This window comes from Primulina tabacum, chromosome 1 (assembly GCF_025594145.1).
Source record: "Primulina tabacum isolate GXHZ01 chromosome 1, ASM2559414v2, whole genome shotgun sequence".
NCBI lineage: Eukaryota > Viridiplantae > Streptophyta > Magnoliopsida > Lamiales > Gesneriaceae > Primulina > Primulina tabacum.
In genome coordinates, this window is record NC_134550.1 from 59,018,245 (window position 1) to 59,039,491 (window position 21,247).

The 21,247-nt window shown below is 33.9% G+C and overlaps 3 protein-coding genes and 1 pseudogene across 3 annotated transcripts; 1 reads left to right on the forward strand and 3 right to left on the reverse strand.

The window, feature by feature from the left end:
- Positions 1–1,243: 1,243 nt before the first annotated feature.
- LOC142555686 (putative ATP synthase 24 kDa subunit, mitochondrial) lies at positions 1,244–5,523 on the reverse strand. Its single transcript, XM_075666732.1, has 7 exons — positions 5,342–5,523; positions 5,115–5,217; positions 4,139–4,283; positions 3,327–3,437; positions 2,052–2,198; positions 1,746–1,868; positions 1,244–1,620 (listed from the first exon to the last, which is right to left on the reverse strand). Exons 1-7 carry the CDS (start codon positions 5,381–5,383, stop codon positions 1,557–1,559), a joined length of 735 nt encoding a protein of 244 aa, XP_075522847.1. The 5' UTR covers positions 5,384–5,523; the 3' UTR covers positions 1,244–1,556.
- Positions 5,524–6,938: 1,415 nt separating this feature from the next.
- LOC142555695 (ras-related protein Rab7) lies at positions 6,939–10,724 on the reverse strand. The gene is made up of 7 exons (XM_075666742.1): positions 10,536–10,724; positions 10,386–10,412; positions 10,090–10,189; positions 9,829–9,975; positions 9,260–9,340; positions 9,046–9,191; positions 6,939–7,334 (listed from the first exon to the last, which is right to left on the reverse strand). Exons 1-7 carry the CDS (start codon positions 10,586–10,588, stop codon positions 7,271–7,273), a joined length of 618 nt encoding a protein of 205 aa, XP_075522857.1. The 5' UTR covers positions 10,589–10,724; the 3' UTR covers positions 6,939–7,270.
- Positions 10,725–13,834: 3,110 nt separating this feature from the next.
- On the forward strand, positions 13,835–16,665 carry LOC142555702 (NAC domain-containing protein 17-like; annotated as a pseudogene).
- Positions 16,666–17,654: 989 nt separating this feature from the next.
- On the reverse strand, positions 17,655–20,726 carry LOC142555710 (laccase-14-like). Its single transcript, XM_075666765.1, has 6 exons — positions 20,525–20,726; positions 19,889–20,040; positions 19,548–19,792; positions 19,325–19,453; positions 18,207–19,148; positions 17,655–18,082 (listed from the first exon to the last, which is right to left on the reverse strand). The coding sequence occupies exons 1-6, from the start codon at positions 20,624–20,626 to the stop codon at positions 17,952–17,954; spliced, it is 1,701 nt and encodes a 566-aa protein (XP_075522880.1). The 5' UTR covers positions 20,627–20,726; the 3' UTR covers positions 17,655–17,951.
- Between the last annotated feature and the right edge of the window lie 521 nt (positions 20,727–21,247).

Genomic DNA, 21,247 nt, shown 5'->3' on the forward strand with positions numbered 1-21,247 from the left:
ATAAAAATTATCATATTTAGATAGAAATATTGCAACTATATTAGCCCACGACATGTGCAAATAATACACTGATATATATCTACAAGTTAAAGGCAATACGAGCATGAGTTTATGCGATATATCTATAAGATAATTTTTATTTTTTTACGATTTAATACTATTATTATTTCAATAAAAAAATATTATTACCAACATTTTAAGGAGGTATTTAACATATAAAAATAATAAAGAAATGGCATAAATAAAATGGATTGATAATTGATTTTCAATTCATACCTTTATTCACGAGAACATCATATTCTGGATACCTTCACATTTTATGGTAAAGGTTTGGTTGGGTATTTGGGTGATGAGTAATAGTGATACGTGTATAATTAAATTTGTACAAAAAATTTTATAACACAAAAAATCAATACAAAATATCATGAGATAATAACAAATCTCACGATATAATTGTTGTAAATATTAATATACAATATTTTTGTTGTACCTTTAACATTTTTATTGAGAGATCAAGCTAGTGATATAATTAAATTGAGTTGCATTTGACCCGAAAAAAAATCGTAAATTTGTGTTTTGTATTAATTGGATCAATTAATTATTATGAGAAAAAAAAATTGAATGAATGAAACTGATTTCTCATAAAAGTCGAACTAAAACCCTGAATATTCGTTTATTAATTAACTCGAATTTCCTTAATTTCTTCTCATTCAATGTTGACCAGGGGCTTTTGTTTGCTATTTTTCTTTGAGGTTTTACGATTGCTAATTCCGATTCGATTACCAATAATCAATATCTGAATGAAGATTGCTAAATATGGGACGCTCTACGGGCTCAAAAAAATAAATATAGAGAGGAATTGGATATGACTATATGTGGAAGGTGTAACCAATTTGCTACTTTTATATGCCTTGTCTATGTTTTGACATTTCAAGAATGTGATCTATTCACGTAGGGTGGGCGCGAAGTCTATATTTCCCATGCAAGGTTTTACACACATGTTTATTTGAATCTATCTAGAATAATTAATGTTAATTTTTAACCTCTCGGCCTAGTTATATTTTTCATTTTTTATCAAATGGTGGAACGACCCATAATGAAATTTCGAAGTACGCCTATTTTGTACATTAGGTTTTTTTCATTCAGATATTCCACAACCAAATGAGACCAAAAACATGCCATTCAAAAAAATCACATTAAAGCACAACTTTAAGTTTACAGAGATGAAACTGTAGCCAAATAAGAAACAGAACACGCACACCAAATATCATAGTACCTATGTACGAGGCGATGGAAGTATATATTAACACTCAAGTACATAGCATAATTGGTGCCTGTTTCAAGAGAGAACTACATAAAAGGAAAGGTGCTTAACAGATGACCAGGTTTCGATGTGTACGTCGAGTAAATTTCGACATGCTATTATTATATTATTCGAAACGGTTCTAGCTCACTCTTCACTTCGTCAGCAGAATTATTCTCCTCACACGCCTAGGAGATTCCCAGAGACACAGAATGCATAACAGAAGAAAACAAAATAGATAAATGCTTCATTTCTAAAGGAAGTTTCGGATGTCCAACGACTTCGCATTGGGCACTTCCTCATCCTGGAATTCTTCCCTGAAACAGTTTGGTGTCAAAAAAGGTTTGAGCAAACAAAAATAAATTTCCAGAAATTTAACACGAAATTTCAAATAAAGAACAATCTAAATCTGCATAAATGTGCACGTGAATAAGAGGGGTACCGCTTCTTTTGAGTTTCCATGGCCTCAACAGCATCCTTCTTCAGTTCTTCCAGCTGAGCTTTAGCAATTTTCTGTTCCAACTGCTCCTCATATTTGGGCAACTCTTCTTTACGGATGCCGAGCCTTCATAATCAGTGGTAATGAGTAAAATCATTATATCAACCTTTATCATGCACGTGAGAGTACAAAGTTGTAATATACTTGCGCTCGGCCAAAAAGATCATTCCAGACCATTGACCCTCCGATTTTCTGTAACTTTCATATTTTCATTCTTCAAGAATTTTGAGTTTCAATTCCTACACTTACTTTTGGTTAATCTTATCAAATTCTGCCGTAAGAAGGGCCATTCCCTTCTTATCGTTTCTCAGAAGCGGCTTCTTCAGTTCTTTCTCAACTTTGTCCAGTGCATCCATCATCATAGCTTCTGCACCCAGTTCGTCAATGAGACCACGCCTGCCAAAGGTTATGACGAGATGAACTATAAATGAAGTAGACCTGATCATGGTTCCTTTCCAAACATAAAATAAAACCAGAACCATCTCCAAAAACCGGAACCCAAACTGATATGTTACAGCTCGGTTCCGGTCCTTAGAATTAGAAACTCAAAGTGAAATTGGAGCCATGTGGAACCTAAAATTCCTCAAGTTTTGGGTGATGAATATACATCAACTTAATTCATCTTCTTTATACCACTTGATTTCTATAAATTTATTTAAGCACGATTTGTATAAATAAAAAGTGAAATATTCTTAGCATTTTGAAATATAATGATGGAATAATTAGTCAATTTCACAACCTTAGGAAATGCAACATTTTTTTCCTTGACCACTAAAATTCATATAAAAAAACTTCGCTTCGAATCGGTTTAGATATAGACAATCCAGATTTGGAACTGTCAACAACTAGAGCGTAAGACCGAGCGCTTGTCGTTTTACCAAAAGTTATGGTTCGATTGTTTTACCCAACCGGAACAATTATTGCACCTCAACAATCTTTTTCCTCAATAATTGCAATCAATAGAATCAAATACATAACCTTGGCTCTAATATCAATTGTAGGAGCGAGCGCTGACCACATTACCAAAAGCTATAGCTGGTGTTAATAGTGCAACTAGAATCTTTTATAGCGTATATAGCAGCCCAAGCGTCATGCTTCGATCGCTCTACCCAGCCGGGACAAGTATTGCACCTCAACATAGAGCCGGACCATGTTCAAGCGGTTTGGTTTAAAAATTGTATTGTTTTGGGATCGTCATCAAGATTACACGAAAGAGTGTGGATATAATTTGTTCCAAGGGTCCTAATGAACAACAAAATTCATATTAAACTATCACACCAAAATTTCACTAAGAAAATTTAAACATCAACAGAGAATATCTAAATTTTTCGACAACAAGCTTAGTATAATCTCATGACTTTAGCCTAGGGAATCTAAAAATTGGGTATTTTACCCATTTCTACGAGCATTTCTAGGGAATAAACATGGACCACAAAACAAAAAAAGAAAAAAATCCACAAACATCACACAGAAAAGCTATCTCCGTGAAGAAAATAGAATCAAAGCTTTAATGCAAGAACATACTTGACTCTTATGTCCTTCAACGCCAGCAAATAGGATCGAGCATCAGGGATGCCTTGTGTCCGTGTTTCGATGGTGAATTTGATCCTCTGTGACTCAGAGAAAAGATCAGCCCTGCAGGATAAACCATACCAGATAACAAAAGAAGACTAGGGATAAATCATAAATCATCAGGATGCCCGACAAATTATACTAGATGGTAGAACAGGGAGTATTTTACAAACACGAGAGAAGCCATATTAGAGAATAAACTTATACATGGTAACCTTGTATACTTAAAATCAAAGAGAACCTGGACAGTATTTAAAAGTGTTGTATACACAGGAAAGTGGATAAAAGGATGAGAGAGTCATTGTGTGGAAGAAGATGAAAAGTCTAGACCACACAAAATTGGTCAATGGTGTATTTCTAGGAAGTACATGATAAAAACATTTAATGGGTGATCTCTGTATCTTCAAAAAGACATGTAGAGAGAGTATGTTCTCAATGGGTCAAACCATTAGCAGACATTTGTTTCTATAACGTTCTAATCTTGTAATGCTTTAAAGAACAACTAACGAAAAATAATTTGAATACAACAGTGGAACATAACATGGGTCTATACTTGCTCCTGGGTCTACACTAATAGTATACTGCATAATAGAGAGACAACTACGACCCAGCACTTAGTCACCGTGGAAGAAAAATCAATGCTTTCACTTATGTTTTTATGTTGAAGAATACGGTTTATTTGTACGAGTCAGACAAGAGGGAAGGAAATTTAATCAGGGCATATACATTCAATATTCACTATAATAAAGGCAGCAACATCTTACTTTTCCCTGACAGCCTTCATAACCTTAGCATAATCAGCCACTGCAGCCGGATCATCGGGATCTATAGTAATCTTCTCTTTTCGAAGAATCCCTATGGCTGTGTCGAATTTCTTCTTAACCTCGAGAAAAATGCCCTTCAACATTTCTTCATAAAAATGTGCAACAGTGAGCAGCTCGGTTTAAAAACATCAAAAAGCTTAACAGTCACTGAGTCAGAAAACCTTAAAAATCACATTCACTTATATATAATTGTTGGCAAAAAATTAATCTCAGACACTCAGACAGCAAATAAATAAAAGATACCTGAGAATCTAACAGGATCAACCAACAAAGCAAAGTTTTCAAAAAACAAAAGGCAACGTACATCTACACTGCTACTAGACTAACATCTGAAGTTAAGACTCCTGGAAACCAGTGCACGTAAAACTATTGATGTCAATGAGCACAGGAAATTGTGCGGAATAAGCGACACTGACATGTAAAAAAAGAATATGAAAAAAGAGTAACAACAAGAGGGAGAATAATGACACTGAAGATCTTTTTCTGTTTACATCAGATGGCGGTCATTCAAACAAATACAGGTAAGCCTACCGAAAACATATTGAAGGAGATAAGGTTATGAAATGAAACCTAGATACTGCAAAAATAAAATTAAAGAGACAAAGGGAATCAAAATGATGCAACCAGAATCTTGAACATGCCTTATATAATCACCACACGAAGCCCCAATTCAGTCCCCTCGTTTTTCACAACATTAGACAATATAGACCATGGAGAATATGACACACTAAAAAGAGAAGAACGATGAAGTTAAAATTGCTGAAGTATTTTTTAAATAGAGAACTTCAAGATGCATAACATTGGTCAAAAAAAAAAATTTAACACAATTACCGAATAGAAAAATCAACGATTCCATAAGAAGCAACAATAACATCAACAGTAATAACAGAGGGGGAAAATTAAATTTAGAACTCACCATCACCCTTTAACGCTGGGGGATTCGAGCCAGCTCCTTTCACGATGCCACGAGCTGGAATAGCATACTCCGATCGTACTAGAATACTTTGTCCACTATACACCTGGAAAAAAACATAAAATTTCACATATATCTGTAACACAGCAATAATAAAACGAAAACGTATAATTTAGTGAAACATATAAATAGATCTATCAATTCACAATAGAAAGGGACTAAAACGAAACCTGGCGAGTAGATCTGGAGAGGAGGCGAGTGGAGAAAGCCATTTCGGGTTGGAAAGAGCAAATGCCTGAGTTTTCAGTCTTTGGGGTTTTCAGCTGACCTAGTTATAATTCCTCGTCATAGGATTTCATGGAAGGGACGAACAAATATAATATTAAAGAGAAACAAGTGAAACGCCGTCGTATTAAAAATCTCAGCGGCTCAGCCTGCTCTTAATGGGCCACAGAGAAGTTGCTGTTCTTTTTAATTAGCGCAGAATTATTTATCTCGATGAAAGCGAATTGGCCCGAATGCAATATCGTTACGGTCAAGGTCATACAGTTTGTTTGGTTAATTTTTTAGAGTTGATTATGAATAATTAATTTGATTCATTTTATAAATATATTTTTTAACAATATTGGTTACACTGTAATCTTTAATTTGATGATAACAAAAAGTGCTAACGACTATCACATCCAATCGTCTTTTAATGTATTTAAAAGTGTTGGAATCGGAGCTTAAGTAGTCTAACCGCAATGCAGATTATCTGATGTGATCAACTTTTCAGATCCATCCGTCATTATTTTCTGCAAGACATCAACATATCATTAAATATAATGTACTATGATTCAAAAAAAAACGAAAATAAAGTTAATTTTACATCAGAAAAAACCAAAATTCGAACGTTGAAAATGTTTAAGCGTTATAATCAAAAGAAACTATAAAGTTAAGTGTCTTCATTCATTTGAAGCAGTCCAAAACAACTTACAAGACTACAAGCTATCTGTTTTCTCAAAATTTCCGAACACACTTGTTTTAAACGTTCTTCCATTCAAGTTTACTACATATCTTTAAGGAATAAACTGAAGCTCTACACAACTTCTCAACCCATTATTTAATCATTGTCGAGAGTTGTTTGAATTTAGGATTATTTTCAGTTGTTGAAATGTTGTTTAAGTGAAACTAAAATATTCAATTTAGGTAAATGACAAGTCTTAAATTGGGGTGGTTTGTACAAGTCATTGCAAAATCAAAGTTTTAGTGAATTTCTTGCTAAATTGAAGAAACTGAGACGTAGAATGATCTAACATTCGAACTTCCATAAAAATCATTTGTATTGTCAATATTATTACGATTGTCTTTATTCGGTTTACTTTGTTAAAATATTAGTCATTTAATTATATATCAGTATTAAGATCCAACCGTACAGTTCCGCACTTTGAAATTCACTTTTAAGTGGTCCAACCTTATCAATCCGGTCGAGAAAATGGCTTTCACAGTTAATAATTGTTGAGTCTGATTTGAGAAACTTTTCAAACTTAAATATGTTGAAAAGAGTTTCTAGAGTTTATTTATCACCTTAAACTCTAAACATGATCTTAACAACATCGAATTATATGTCAAATACCTTTGTTTGAGAATATATTTTACATAAAAGTGTTGAGCAATTTAAAAAATGAATTAGTTAAGAAAAGTGCTTTAATCAGTTAGTACAACAATTTTGAAATTCAAAAGAGGAAAAGGGAATTTCTTTTTTGCTTAGAATGGAAAATTATTGGCTTATTAGATAAAACATAAACAAGGGTACAAATACTGAAAACTATCCTATTTTGAGATCGCATCAATACAAACTTTTTTTAAAAGATGATAAAATCATGGCATACAAACAAGGAGCTCAGCTAAAATGTATTCACAAGTGAAAGCTCAAGTACAAAACATTCAGGGACAAGGAAACTTGAGCAGTTCAAAACTTGAAAGAACAGTGAGAAAACAAGATTCCAATCAATTTGAATCGTATTAAAATAGTATGGTTAGTGGTTCCAATCAAAAGGGTCATCCCAAACTTCAAAGAAATGCATATGTCGAATAGCTAGCTATCAAGTGTCAGCATCAGAGAAAAGACACACACAAGGACAAAATTAATGATGAGTTCATCGAGTGGTAAATCTGCATCAGCATGCACAACCACCGCGTTGCTCTGTTTCAGAAACTGCCTCTGTTATGCCCTGGAAGTATCTGTGTAGAAAGTTTAAAAGGCAAAATGAAGAAATGTTCCTTAGAATAAACTTAAAATAGGCTGTAGAAATTAGAGAAATTAAATGTATGAGAACTACAAATTATTTTAGAGAGTTAGGATGGGAAATATTAAACAAATCTCAGGTAAATTTAAAATATAGGAAAACAATTGGTAGTTTTTATTCAAACTTAGCCTATGGCATAACGGGTCAAAACCCGATGTTTTTGCATTACTTAGGGTCAGGTCACGTCCAGAAATATTCCACCTGAATAACTTGTTTGGGTTACCTGATGTTTGGAGCATAAGAAATGTTCTATACAAATTCCTTTGAGCTAGAGCAAATCTAAAAACCCACTTATACGTCCATGGAAGCACGCATATCTCTATCTAAACAAATTCCACAAATTTCAAAACCCACACATGCATCTATGAAATACACAAAATTTCCACATCTTAAAACCCTACAACTTCATCTCAGATTGAAATTTCTGCAAAGCTTCAATGATAGATAGTAAAATTCTTAAACAATGGGTCAATGGTAATCAGGCTTGCCCAAAGCTCTATTGAAACAGGAGATGAATAAAGCTTTGATACTTTTTATTGTCAGCCTTAGATGGACTTTTCTATGTATTGTCACTTGTCAGTTTCACCACAAGAAATAATCACCACGAGGAACATACCATAATTTTGTTCACTGAATTTGACACTCATTTTAACGCTTCCATGTTACTATCACGACATCAACCACAGAAAAAAGATGCTTGCCCATATGGCTCGTAATAAATAGCTGCCAAGTATGTTAGTGGTTTCTTGTTCTACAAGATTGTACCTCAGTTTTTTGTCTTTGTTAGTAGACACTGATGGTTGGGAATTATTCAACTAGAAAAATTAATAGCACAAAATAATGATATCTAATTTTTCTTTCACTGTGTATCAATATATTCATCACATAACAAACAAATATTGAATGATATAAAAAATTTCTGCCATATGTGCATACCATACCTTCTATTGCTATGAAATAAATGTTGCAATGGTTAAAACCAACAAAACAAACTTAAAGAAACTAGAGTTTTTCTTCTTCCCCACTTTATAATTTATATTGATAAGTTAATCTGCATGAACTACAAGTAGCAGGAGGAAAGCGATGTCTACAAAAAATTGGTGGAGACAATCCAATTCAGGGTTGGATCGAATATGGTCTTGGAAGAAAGTTCACACTTTAAATGGTTCAGATCTAGATCCAAAATGGATTATTAAGATGCCGTTAAAATTATACATCTAACTGCCGTTTAAAAATTTAACATCATACAAAAATAAAAATACATAGATAAAAGTAAAATCACTCCATTGCCACCAGAAAAACAACAGCACAACACACATACCAAGCACTACCGTGCATTTCACAAATGCTTAGATTTTTTCCTGACGAACAACAAGGTTCCCATTATTTTATTTATCACTTTTTATTTGGGCACTAAAGAATGTTAAAAGGATGAGTAATTTGAGACGAATTGAGTTGCCAGTGTGTTTTTGTGCATTGTCACATCTGTTTCAATAAGGATATAATTCAACCCAATCATTTGCAATTGCCAGTGTGTGTTTTTGTGCATGCAATATGCATGTCTCTACACACGTATATATAGAAAATAAGAGGGGTGAATCAGCATTCAAATGTGAAGACAATTAGAGCATTTAAGTTTTACTCACATGTCCTGATCATTCTCAATCACTAGCGCAGTTTTTGCAATACTTGAGAATGCAGGATCAACATTGTAATCCTCTTTAGCTGATGTCTCGAAGTAAGGTATGTTGCCTTTTGATGCACACCATTCCTTGACTTTCTTTTCAGAAACCTGTATTTGACAAATTAGAGCCGATAAACATACGAATGAAATTTTAGAAGCAAAACAACCAAACTTACCACTCTGCTATTACCACCATCTATATCAATCTTGTTTCCAAGTAGTATAAATGGAAATGTCCTTGGGTTAGCTGGATTAGCCTGCACCAAAAACCCAACTCTATTAACTCGCTAGAAACTAATGTCTATTTTTATCACTTCACGTCTCACAACACCACAAAGAAACGAGAATATAAAGGTACGTGAGTTATACCTAAATGTATTGAGATTGGGAGTTATAACATTTATGAAATGTAAAATGCGTGACTAAAAATATCTTGACTAGTAAAAATTTCATTCAACTTTCAGTATTCAAAATGTATATCACTACATTTTTTATTAAAATTTCAAATAATTTGAGCATGCAAATTTGGTGTCTCGTTCATTTAAACAGTTATTTCAGAAATTGTTACAAATCAATTAGAATGAAAAGTCTTTTATCACGTATCATTTTCATGAAAAGATAAAGCTATTAATAATTAAAGAAAACACCACGTCAAAGAGCCGCGACGCTAATCTTTCAAACAAAGATGAAAACTACAATATTAAAAAATAACAAGATGGAAAGGTAAGTCGAAAAAGCCACCAACCTGCTTGAGAAATTCTTCATGCCAATTGTCCAGTGTATCAAAGGACCGCATCACGTTCACATCATACACAAGAACACAACAATCAGCCCCTCTGTAAAATGCAACTCCGAGACTTTGAAATCTCTCCTGGCCAGCAGTGTCCCAAATCTGCCAACCAAAAATTCACTTACATTCCTCGGAAGCAAACCTGATTGTCGACATTAAAAATTATCTACCAAAAACCTTCAAACACAATAATCGAGACAACAATACAAAACCCACTTGCAGAGTGACGAGTCGATCGTCTATCTGAAGTTCCTTGGTGACAAAATCAGCCCCAATTGTCGCTTTGTACTGCTGACTGAATTTCTTATGCACGTACCTATTTTAATCGGTGAAAGAATTCTCATGATACAACAACAACACGCACAAGAAAAGGTATAAATACGTCAGAAATCGAAATCGCCCCCAACTGCCAATTTTGCACGCAGAATTTACGTACAAAAACAGCAGATAAACAAACAAAAGACAAAATTATCCAGATCAAAGAATAAACGAAACAAAACACACAAGGATACTGGTTCATCAACGAGGTTTTTCCTACCCTGAACAAGATAAACAGCATTAGGAACCATAATTAAAGGACAAAACCTAAATTACACCTTACTATCCAAAAAAAAGGGAAAAAAAAAGAAAAAGAAAAATGGCATAAAGAAAGGAGAAAATACCCGCTGTCCCCCAGGACGATGACCTTGAGCAATGTTCGCCTACGCATGGACATTTTCTTGATTGAGTCGAGTTTTCCTTATTTACCTTTTCCCCTAATATTGTACTTTTTTTGAAAAAAAAACGTGTGAATTGTGAAGAAAGGAAAGAGGAAGAAGAAAGGGGCGCCAATTTAGATCTCTCTCAGAATTTTCCTTTTGACTTTTTTTTAATATTCCAACGAATCCATCGGTTGTTGGGTAAAATTCATAAATTTTACATGTAAAATAAACGGTAATGATTATTATTTATCTATTAATTTTATTTATTATTATCTGTATATTTAAAATTTAATTCACTATTATTCTTATATTTATTTTAAACTTATTATTTAAATTTAGGTTTTAAATAAAAATATTTTAAGTAAAAATAAAAGCAAAAGCCGGTTAACTACCCTATAGTTTATTCAATAACGAAAGCCTATTATATAATGTTTCTTTTTGTTCCATGTTTGTCCTACCTTATAAGTTAAGTTATATTCTCTCGTTTGGGCTGCATGGTTATTTTTTTGGTCGTATTTTTTAATATTTCTTTTAAAATATCACACCTTAAAAAAAATTGTTTTATCTCAATATATTTGATATACATTTGACATCCTATATTCAAAAGTGGGCACTTTGTGTTCATGTTAGGCATAATTTATAATTTATAGTAACGTCGAAACACATACGTTGTATATTAAAAGTTAACGGTGAATCTAAAAGATATGTGTTTGAGGTTGTGGTATTTTGTATTTGGGTGTGGAATTGAAAAGAGAGTTGTGATAATTTAATTTGACATGAAAACTTGAATAAGAAGTTATGGAAGATTTAAGTAAATTTGTAATGTATTTTGCTTTAAAATAATATTTCTGGAATTTTAAAAAACAAACTCCAAATTATCGAAAGTTTTTAACTACGGGGGTTTAATTTTAGTTAATGATGTGGATTTCAATGTTAGTATTATTCTACCATTTTTTTTATTTTTTATTTTTGAAAAGTTGAAAGTTCTCCATCAATTTTGGTCAGAATCTTGGGCCTTTTCAAAGGGTTAATCCCTAAAAGATATATATAGTTATCTTTTTTTTTTGTATATTAAATAAATATCAAAATTAACATAATAGTCAGCCAAATACGTTAATCGAATAAATAACAAGAAAACTTCATATGACAAGCTCGCTAGATTATATATATATATATATATATATATATATATTTGTTTTCGATGAAATATTTCCAAATCGGTAGAATATGTGAGCGTTGATAAATATATAAGAGTTCGATTCTTTCTATCAATATTTTATCTGACGAGTTTGTCATATGAAGTTGTCTTGTTATTTATTCGATTAACGTACTCTATGTCACAATCATTTGTATGTCTTGATTTTTCAATCAAATGGATAAATATTTTAAAAATAATTATAATCAAACTAAAAATAAATATATTTTATTTTTTATAATTTAAAATTGTAGACGTGGACAAATTCACAAAAAAACAACATTTATCCAACACATTTATATAGTTATGGAAAATTGTAAAAGTGAGCTAATTAGATTTTCTGTAATTTTTATTATATGATAGAATGGTATATTTGTATGTCTGTACCTAAAAAACCAAAATTGCTTATCCACACCCGAAGGTTCACAGACACTTTTCCAATTTTAATTTTTAAATGTAAGATCAAGTTTCGTCTTTCATCAAAATTTATAATTGGTAGCAATGGTTCAAGTCGTACGTCAACAATCTATCTCATAATAATTGTATTAATTGGAATAAATGAGATTTGAACTTGTCATCTTGGCTCTGATATCAATTGTAAAACCGAACTCTTGTCATTTTACCAAAAATTGTTGTAATAATAGTACAACTTAAATATTTTAAATCATACAACAGCTCAAGCATCACATTTCGATTTTCTACTCAACATAAACAATTATTGTATAACAATATTAATTAATCGAACACTAGAAAATCTAATTATTATTTTTATCTAAATGTGACGTATCCCATAACTAATCAATAGTATATAATTATATCATCGTGTCAACGGGGCCAAATTTTTATAAGTTAAATAACTTCATTCATAAAACTTCAAACTCTGCTTCCATCGTGCCGCCTACTCTCTGTTTGAAAATCATAAAGTATTAAGGCGTATCTTTTGTGCGCCTCATCTCTTTGAAAATTATTTCACAAATAACATCTTTTACAGCTTATGATATGAGACATGCACATAAAATTGATGGAATCAGCATAAAAAGTCGATAATTCAAACTTAATAATGTTCATTTGGTAACTAAAAAAAAAAAAAAAATTATGTTCATATGTTTGTTCAACTCTACTGATTAATTTATGCTAACTATTAAAATTATTGTTTCATCCACGTAGACTTTTACTTCGACATGGTTTGAAAGCTAACTTCCGATCCCCACTCTCGATTGATTTCACGAATTTAACAATATAACCAAGTTACATGACGATATTCTCTCATAATATCAAACAATCATCTCAATATTTATCATTCATATTACGATATCTTCTCAATCATATAATTTCTCGAGTTTAACAATATAACCAGGTTACATGAGCACTCTTCCCGCTGAATGCTCAATGTTGGTCAGCCATCTTCTCAATAATTTAATTTGTAATAAACATTTAGTAGGTAGCTTATTCTCAACTGTTTTTAGCTTTAACAATATTTAAAATCTGGACTTGTGTGATGTATTACCCGACCAGAATAACTAGCCACCGGGGACGAGGAATTTGCTATTCTTTTATCACTGTAATATTTTGTATTCAGCACACATACACACAGATAACGACTTTAGTCCAGGATTTCACATTTATAATATCAAATTTAACAACATGAGACTTGAGTTGAAAATAGTTAATTTATCTATCAGACAAGATGTAACATTTTTCCGCAGGAAAGATTGGTCTCGAGGTAAACTATTTTTAACGAATGACGTTATGTGTACGTTGAAATCTGTATATCAAATTTTATATCACACAAAAATTCAGTTTATTAAAAATCGATCGATTATATATTAAATACAAAATTTCACAATATAATTAATACTAAAATAAATATATAATATTATTTATATTTAATTTAGTAGGAAGGAGACACATGTATTTTTTGATTCCCAATTGGGTAACATTATTCGTATCGAACACAAAGTGGACACATGGAAGCTTCTCAGCACAAGCAGCCTATTCCAAGCTCATTGGACTTCACTCACACCAAAGTAATCCCCCTATGATGATGGTTTCCAAGAAAATTCAACTCAAAGATTAGTATTTTAAAGTGGTCGACTTCTGTTTCCCCAAATCCCCTCCCATTGCTCGCTCTTTTCCCCCACACCGACTGCCAGGTTTCCCATTTTCACGCTGATCAAGGACCCTTTCAATTTATTTGCTTTATTCGTATAATTTTGGGTGTAAAGATTAGAGTGATCATGGATTGTTTTGGCAACGGAAGCATGTTTCCTCCGGGATTCAGATTCCACCCCACTGATGAAGAGTTGGTGCTTTTCTATCTCAAAGGGAAGATCTGCCGGAAACGATGCCGTGAAGATGTAATCGGAGAAACTGATGTTTACAAGTGGGACCCCGAGGAGTTGCCCGGTATGATTCTTTTCTTGATTTCTGAAAATCGTTGACGTTGATATGCCTTCTGGGTCTTTTTATTTTTATGACTATTGGGCAGATTACTCGACGATAATCCTAACAGATTGAGGTTTTGCGCTGTAGTTTGTTGACAGATCAAAAGTGCGATTTTTGTAGTGCTGATTTCTGTTGAAGTCGATAATATATGGTTCGAAATTTGTGTTTTATTTTTGGGAGATAGCTTTAACTGTTTTTCTGTTTGAACAGTATGTTTCTCTTCAATGTGATCCGACAATGAAATTTAGCCAATAAAAAATATGAAATTTCGTAATTGGTGATGCTACGCTTAACATTTCTGGAATGATCAACTGACTTTCAAGTTCTTGATCCTACATATTTTGTTAGACAGATAAGTCGGTTTGATTTTGGACTCTTGCCTTCTTTTTTTGGAAAATATGCAGAAGTATGATTTGTGGCTCTAAATACTTAATTCAGTCTGAAATCTCAGTTTCAGTAATTTTTCTACTCTTTTTTTGTGTGAGAGTTGAATTTTGATTCAATGCCTTTACTTTGTGTTAGGAATTTGATTTAGTCATCAATTTTATAGCTTGATTTACGACATATCATGCATCTGATACACAGGGTTATCAAAGCTGAAAACTGGTGACAGGCTATGGTTTTTCTTTAGTCCTAGAGATAGAAAATATCCAAATGGAGCAAGGTCGAATCGAGCGACAAGGCATGGTTATTGGAAAGTCACAGGGAAAGACCGTGTCATCGTGTATAAATCTCGCTCCGTGGGAATAAAGAAGACTCTGGTCTTTTATGGAGGTCGTGCACCAAATGGAGAACGAACAGATTGGGTGATGCATGAATATACCATGGATGAAGAGGAGCTGGGAAGATGCGTGAATGTGCAGGATTATTATGCACTCTATAAGTTGTACAAGAAGAGTGGACCTGGTCCTAAAAATGGCGAGCAATATGGCGCACATTTCAGGGAAGAGGACTGGGCTAATGATGATCTTAATGTTCATTACCGAATTGACGGGGACAACTCGATGAAGCGAGTTAATGTCACCGTGCTAGTTGATGATCCAAAATCTTTTAATTGTCAACCGTGTTCACCACCTGATGAGCTTGAGGAAATCTTGAATCAAGTGGCAAATGATTCTGTTCTAGTCCCACCTTATTCAGCTGATTATGGATTTTCTCTGGATCAGTTTCTTGGTGAGGTGGAAAATCAGAGTCCCTCAGTGAAGCATCTTTCAGAAGCTACGGCCTTTCCGTTTTTCCAACCATGTAGCCAGCAACATCACGTACAAGCTAGCTTTGACCTTGCACGGTCTGACATTAGTCAATTACCAAATGAGGCGCCTGAAGTCACTTCTCAAAATCTTAGTGGGCAAGAGCTTTGTTTGACTGAAGAGGATTTTCTTGAAATGAATGATCTAATTGGTCCGGAACCAACTTTGCAAAATCTTGTGGGACCCGTTGATAACCTAGAGAATCTGCCGTTTGATGGGTTTGATTGTTTGGGCGAGATTGACCAGTACCTAAGACGCTGCATTGTTCTTTAATGAAATGGGGCATGGCGAGTCTGGTCAGATTTCACAACTGCAAGGGAATTATTACGATAATGTTGTGATAAACCCGGTCACAAGCTCATTTTCGAACAATCTCGATAATGGAACAGTGAATTACCAGTGGACAGACGAGCAAAGATGCACTACCTTCACCGCGTCAGAAGCAAATCAAATGTTCATTAGTTCCTCAACGTCAGGTACAAAAACTATTGCAAAATTCAGTTTCGAAGCAGGATATGTATATGTATTTTACCCCAACTTTACGAGTTACACGATGTTTGTCATTTATATTTACTAATCTCATCGAGCTCTTGCTCAGATGGATGGTATGGAAAGACCATGTCATCTGCCAGAGGCAAAAACTCTCTGTGCCCAAGTGGAAACCGGGGATTTTGAGCCCACCTTGAAGAGCTCTTCTACTAATGTACTCGTATAAAACTGTATTCTAATTTTGTAAGTGTTAAACTTTTAGGTTTGATCCATCAAAATCAGATCCATAACCATAACCGTGGCGATGTTATAAACTTTCCCGCCGGAGCAAATGAGAACCAAAACAACGAACAGAATGATGGTACATACTCCTTGTTCTCGTCTGCTCTGTGGGCTTTTGTGGAGTCCATACCAACCACTCCTGCGTCGGCTTCTGAGAATGCTTTGGTAAATAAAGCTTTCGAACGAATGTCTAGCTTCAGTAGGATACGACTAAACTCCAGGAACATGAACGTTGCAACAGGTAACACCTCTGCAAGTTCAAGGATCTCGGGCAAATCTATAACTGGTTTTATATGTTTTTCTTTAGTTGGAGTGTTGTGTGCCATCTTGTGGATGATGATTGGAACCTCTCTCTGTAAGAGTGTCGGGTTGAATGTTACTGATTAAATAGAAATTTTTGCTCCAGCCACTCACTGGATGGCATAAACAATCGAGAGTTAATCGTGCAATTATGAGAAGTTATTCATTAGTCGAGGGGGATTAGAGTAAATAATTTTGGCTCATATGTTTTTTTGCTAAACCAAGATTATTATTAAAAAAAATAATTTATTAATAAAAAAATTTATACAACCTTATTTTAGTAAATTATATTTAATCTATAACTTATAAATATGATAAATATTAAAAAAAATTTAAAACCCGAAATCTCTCACCAAGTTTTGGGCAAAAATTCGTGTGAGACGGCCTCACAGGTCGTATTTTGTGAGACAGATCTTATATTTGGGTCATCCATTAAAAATTATTATTTGTTATGTTAAGAATATTATTTTTAATTGTGAATATCAGTAGGGTAGATAAAAATTCGTGAGATTGTACCCATTCTATGTTTAGATAACAATGACACGATTTAGGTTATACTCCGTTAAACACATTTAGATGACAATGACACGATTTAGGTTATACTCCGTTAAACCCATTGATTCAATCAATTATTGCATATTGTGTGGAAAAGTCAGCGGCGGCCGTAACAATTGTCCATTAGACAAATTGGACAAAGGCCGATCCGTCCTGTTTGTCTAAAATTGGCATATATTTTTGGACAAAAGAAGTGACATTTATGTAACTTTTTTTAGCATAAAATATTAAGATAAATAAATTCGATAACCATCGATCAACGTCACAACTATTCAATAATACAATCAATCTATCAAATAACCAAATACAACAAAAAATTATTATTCATGCTTGTTCTATAAAATTATATTATCATGAAATAATAAGTCTTCACTACTTCTGCCTCTCTCATATTTCTTAAAAAAATTCCAACAACTTAAATTGAATGAAACCTCTAAGATTTTGAACAGCTCAGAGAAAAAGATCTTGAAATTATTAAACTCACTAAAGGCGCAATGAAAACTTGACAAAAAATGTAGTAATACTTTAATATTCAAACACTGCAAAATCAAATTATATGTAGTAAAATATTAAAGAATAACTATCATTAAGTTTACAAGTAAAAAAAGTTTACAACAATAATTTTATTTATTTGTTCATATCTGCGCGCTGGTGAACAATAATTCAGTAAAATATTCACTATATTAGACTTAAAGACCAATTACCATTGTTATGTGTATTCTCCAACATTTTTTTTTTGAGTAAAATAAATGAAGAAATGAAATAAACTCAAATTTCTTCAACCTAATTCAGAACTTAGTTATATTGTTTTATGGCTATGGAATTTCTCAGCTAGCTTCTCATGGACGACCATCACTATCATCAACACTTCGGCATATCTGGAGGCGGTGGCAGCATTTTCGCATTCGGGCCTTTTCCATTTTTAACAATGAATGTCATCCCCATTCCCCAGCTTATATGACGTTCGAAATGGCAATGCATGAACCAAACTCCTGCAACAAAAATATCATGCATGCAAATTTGAGGATGTTAGCTAGATGTAGAATGTTGTTGCGTATATACGTATGCATAAGTTTAATTTGTGTGTGTTTTTGTGTTTATAGGCGACCAATGTACCTGGATTATCCGCACGGAATCGTATAGCCGTCCATCCGTTTTTTGGAACTGCTATAGTTTCCATCAATGGAGGGTCTACGAGATTATAGTTCAAAGGATCCCTGCTTCTGTTGAAGTTCCCCAATCCTGAACCAACCACGTAAAAACTGTATCCGTGTAAGTGCATTGGATGATCCACGCCTCCGGCTATGTTTGTTCCCTGGAAGACAAGCTCCACAGTAGAATTATACTCAAGAACATTTACATCTGTCCCATTTTCAGGCGTCCACAGGAGAGCAGGGACGCTATTTTGCGTGTAATTATAGGGGAAAGGAGGATTATCGGGAAAATCAGCCTCATAAACTTCGCTGATACGCTTGTAGTATGCTTGAAGAATGGAGACTTTCGGCAGTACCAAGGTTATGTTATTGACACTTGCAAGTAACCGGTCGCCATTCGGTCCACCACACTGGTTATCAATCGGGCATGTTCGTGTGTTGATTGAAATAGCAAACAGCAATGTATCTGTGATATTTAGTGGGACATCAACAGGGTATCTTTCGTTGGCTAGACTTCTGAGCTGCTTGGTAAATGTGATGGATGCCAGCGTATCGTTGAATTGGGGGAATGTTGGAAGAATAAGTGAGGACGGTGGAGTGTAATTCCCGGCGTATTCTATAATTCCTGTGGTGGTCGTGTTGTCAAAATTTCCGGCACTGGCATAAGCCCTAGCAGCCATGTAATACTGGCTTGGGTTTTGATTAGCTTCCAGCAAAAAATCGATGGTCTGTCCCGGGGAGATGGTGATGTAATCACTGTTTATTGGCTTTGTGTAGCTTGCATCGGAACCAACAACTGTGATATTATGGTTTGCAATCTTGAAGAACATGATGTTGTTCATCACTGCATTAACCATTCGGAACAAATATGTTTTGCCATATTCCACTGTCACCTTGAATGTATCTGCATTTGCATTAAACATTGTGATTATTTAGTAATATTCCATCAAACAAAATCGAAAAACATCAGTTAAAAAAGGTTAATACGCGTCGCGCTCGGGTTTCATTAGAGCTCGCACCTACTCATTAACCTTTTTTGTCAGCTTCTCATTCAAAAACCAGCTAGTACGAGAGACAAACCTTGTCTTGAGCACGGGTATTGGTCCCCGGGCTGGCCGTTGATGACATAAGCATCGGAAACATTTGGGTCGCCTCCGGTTCTTAGAAATTCCTCCATAACTTGCTGCACATCACTTTTCCACCAGTCTCCTATATATATCCCACAACACTCAAAACCGTTACTTTTACATTTCACTCTCCTTTTTTGGTTTGATATTATAAGTTTATATTTCTTTTGGTATACCTAATATGATGGGCACTTCAGCATGAGGTTTAGCGAAAGGATAGTCGTCTCTCTTCTCTGGCAGAATAACGAGAGCACCGTGCACGGTGGCCCTCGACCATTCGCTATGTGCATGCCACCACAGGGTTCCTTCCTCATCGGAGAGAACGATCCGTTGGGTAAATTTAGTACCGGGCGTGATGGGGCACTGTGTTATGTATTCGGGCCCGTCTGACCATGGATATCTCGGCTGCTTCACTCCATGCCTGAAACGAGCATAAGCATACGAGTGCTCGTTTCAAATATATCATTTGATTACTATACTGCAACCATTTAATATGTTTGGCACTGAAAATTCATACCAGTGAATGGTTATATTATGATCCGCAAGATTATAAACATCGACAAGGACTAAATCTCCTTTTCTCGCATAGATAGTTGGCCCTGGAAATTGCCCATTTATCGTGAGCATGGTCTTGTTGGTGCAAAGCCTGGTGTATGAAGTATTCCTCAGCTGTAAAATAGTTAAAATGGAACACAAAATTATACACGAGTACTATTCTCTTTGTGTAGAGTTGAACCAGAAATCAAGAACAATTCAGAAAAAAATATATATAAAAAATCAAGGGAAAATAGATGACCAAAATCATAGTGAGACCAACTTACAAGGTTCGAATTTTAATCAAAGCTATCCCACAAAAAACTAAAACATCACTAAATAAAGGATCAAAATCATCCGAGAACCAACTGACAAGAATAGTATGACAAATATTCTCTTAATTTAAATCTAATTATCGACTGAACTTAATTTTAACAACATAATTCAGTCAAAAAACTCACTCTTCAGGTTTCAGGGAGATATCATAGAATTCGAACTTTGAGTTGGCTTCACAAGCTTTGAGCTTGAATTCGAATATATATAAAAATATAAACCATATATAAATTTGTTTGCAATTGCACAATATGAAATATTAAACAAAAGTGCAATAAAAAACTACCTCAAACTTATAGCGACGGACTGCGGCATGGCTAGGCAATACGCCACAAAGAAGAATTACACCTATAACATGAAATATCAAAGCTTTCATCTTAGCTACCATTTACTTTCAATTTTTTTCTTCAAAAATAAAATTTAAAAAAAAAATATGCAATTGAACAAAATTCGTTTTGTGCTAATATTGTTTTGATTTAGTTACATATACTTTGGGTGGTATTTATAAAGAGGGCCTGGGTTTGAATAATCAATAATATTACCAGTGGACAAAGAAGACGGCTCGCTTTTGTATTTTTTGAAAAATCAATTCCAATGGGGTTTACACTAATTATATCGTTTTCGTTCATTTTGACCATACATCAATGGAAGACACCGGTAAAACTGTCGTTGTAGTACAATTATTTTTGCTTAATATTCGATGTAATATATGGTGTGAAAATGACCAATATTTAATATTCGTGGTAATGTCTGGTGTGAAAATGACCCATAATTCTAAGTTTGAAGGCAAGTTATATTTCAAAAAGAAAAAGTAACTGAAGACTAGTATCAATCGAACCTTCATTAATTAGTACGCTATTACTTTCTAAAGATAAGAGCTGACAAATGTTGAAGGTTCAGCCCTGCTGAAATATAAACATGCATCTGTTGATATATATATATATATATATATATATATATGTTTGTATGTCGTCTTCCAATCATCTTCATCTCTCATTATCAGTGTGGC

Excerpts from the sequence above, each read along its gene's own strand:
- LOC142555686 (XM_075666732.1), bottom strand. The coding sequence starts at position 5,383 with ATGGCTTTCTCCACTCGCCTCCTCTCCAGATCTACTCGCCAG. Across the intron at positions 4,284-5,114 it reads CCCAGCGTTAAAGGGTGATG|AAATGTTGAAGGGCATTTTT; the intron begins GTGAGTTCTAAA and ends ATTTTTATGAAG. Across the intron at positions 1,621-1,745 it reads ATGGAAACTCAAAAGAAGCG|GGAAGAATTCCAGGATGAGG; the intron begins GTACCCCTCTTA and ends AAACTGTTTCAG.
- LOC142555695 (XM_075666742.1), bottom strand. The coding sequence starts at position 10,588 with ATGTCCATGCGTAGGCGAACATTGCTCAAGGTCATCGTCCTGGGGGAC. Across the intron at positions 9,192-9,259 it reads ATGGTGGTAATAGCAGAGTG|GTTTCTGAAAAGAAAGTCAA; the intron begins GTAAGTTTGGTT and ends TGTCAAATACAG. Across the intron at positions 7,335-9,045 it reads ATTGAGAATGATCAGGACAT|ATACTTCCAGGGCATAACAG; the intron begins GTGAGTAAAACT and ends CTTTCTACACAG.
- LOC142555710 (XM_075666765.1), bottom strand. The coding sequence starts at position 20,626 with ATGGTAGCTAAGATGAAAGCTTTGATATTTCATGTTATAGGTGTAATT. Across the intron at positions 19,793-19,888 it reads CATAATATAACCATTCACTG|GCATGGAGTGAAGCAGCCGA; the intron begins GTATGAATTTTC and ends TGCTCGTTTCAG. Across the intron at positions 18,083-18,206 it reads ATTCCGTGCGGATAATCCAG|GAGTTTGGTTCATGCATTGC; the intron begins GTACATTGGTCG and ends TTTTTGTTGCAG.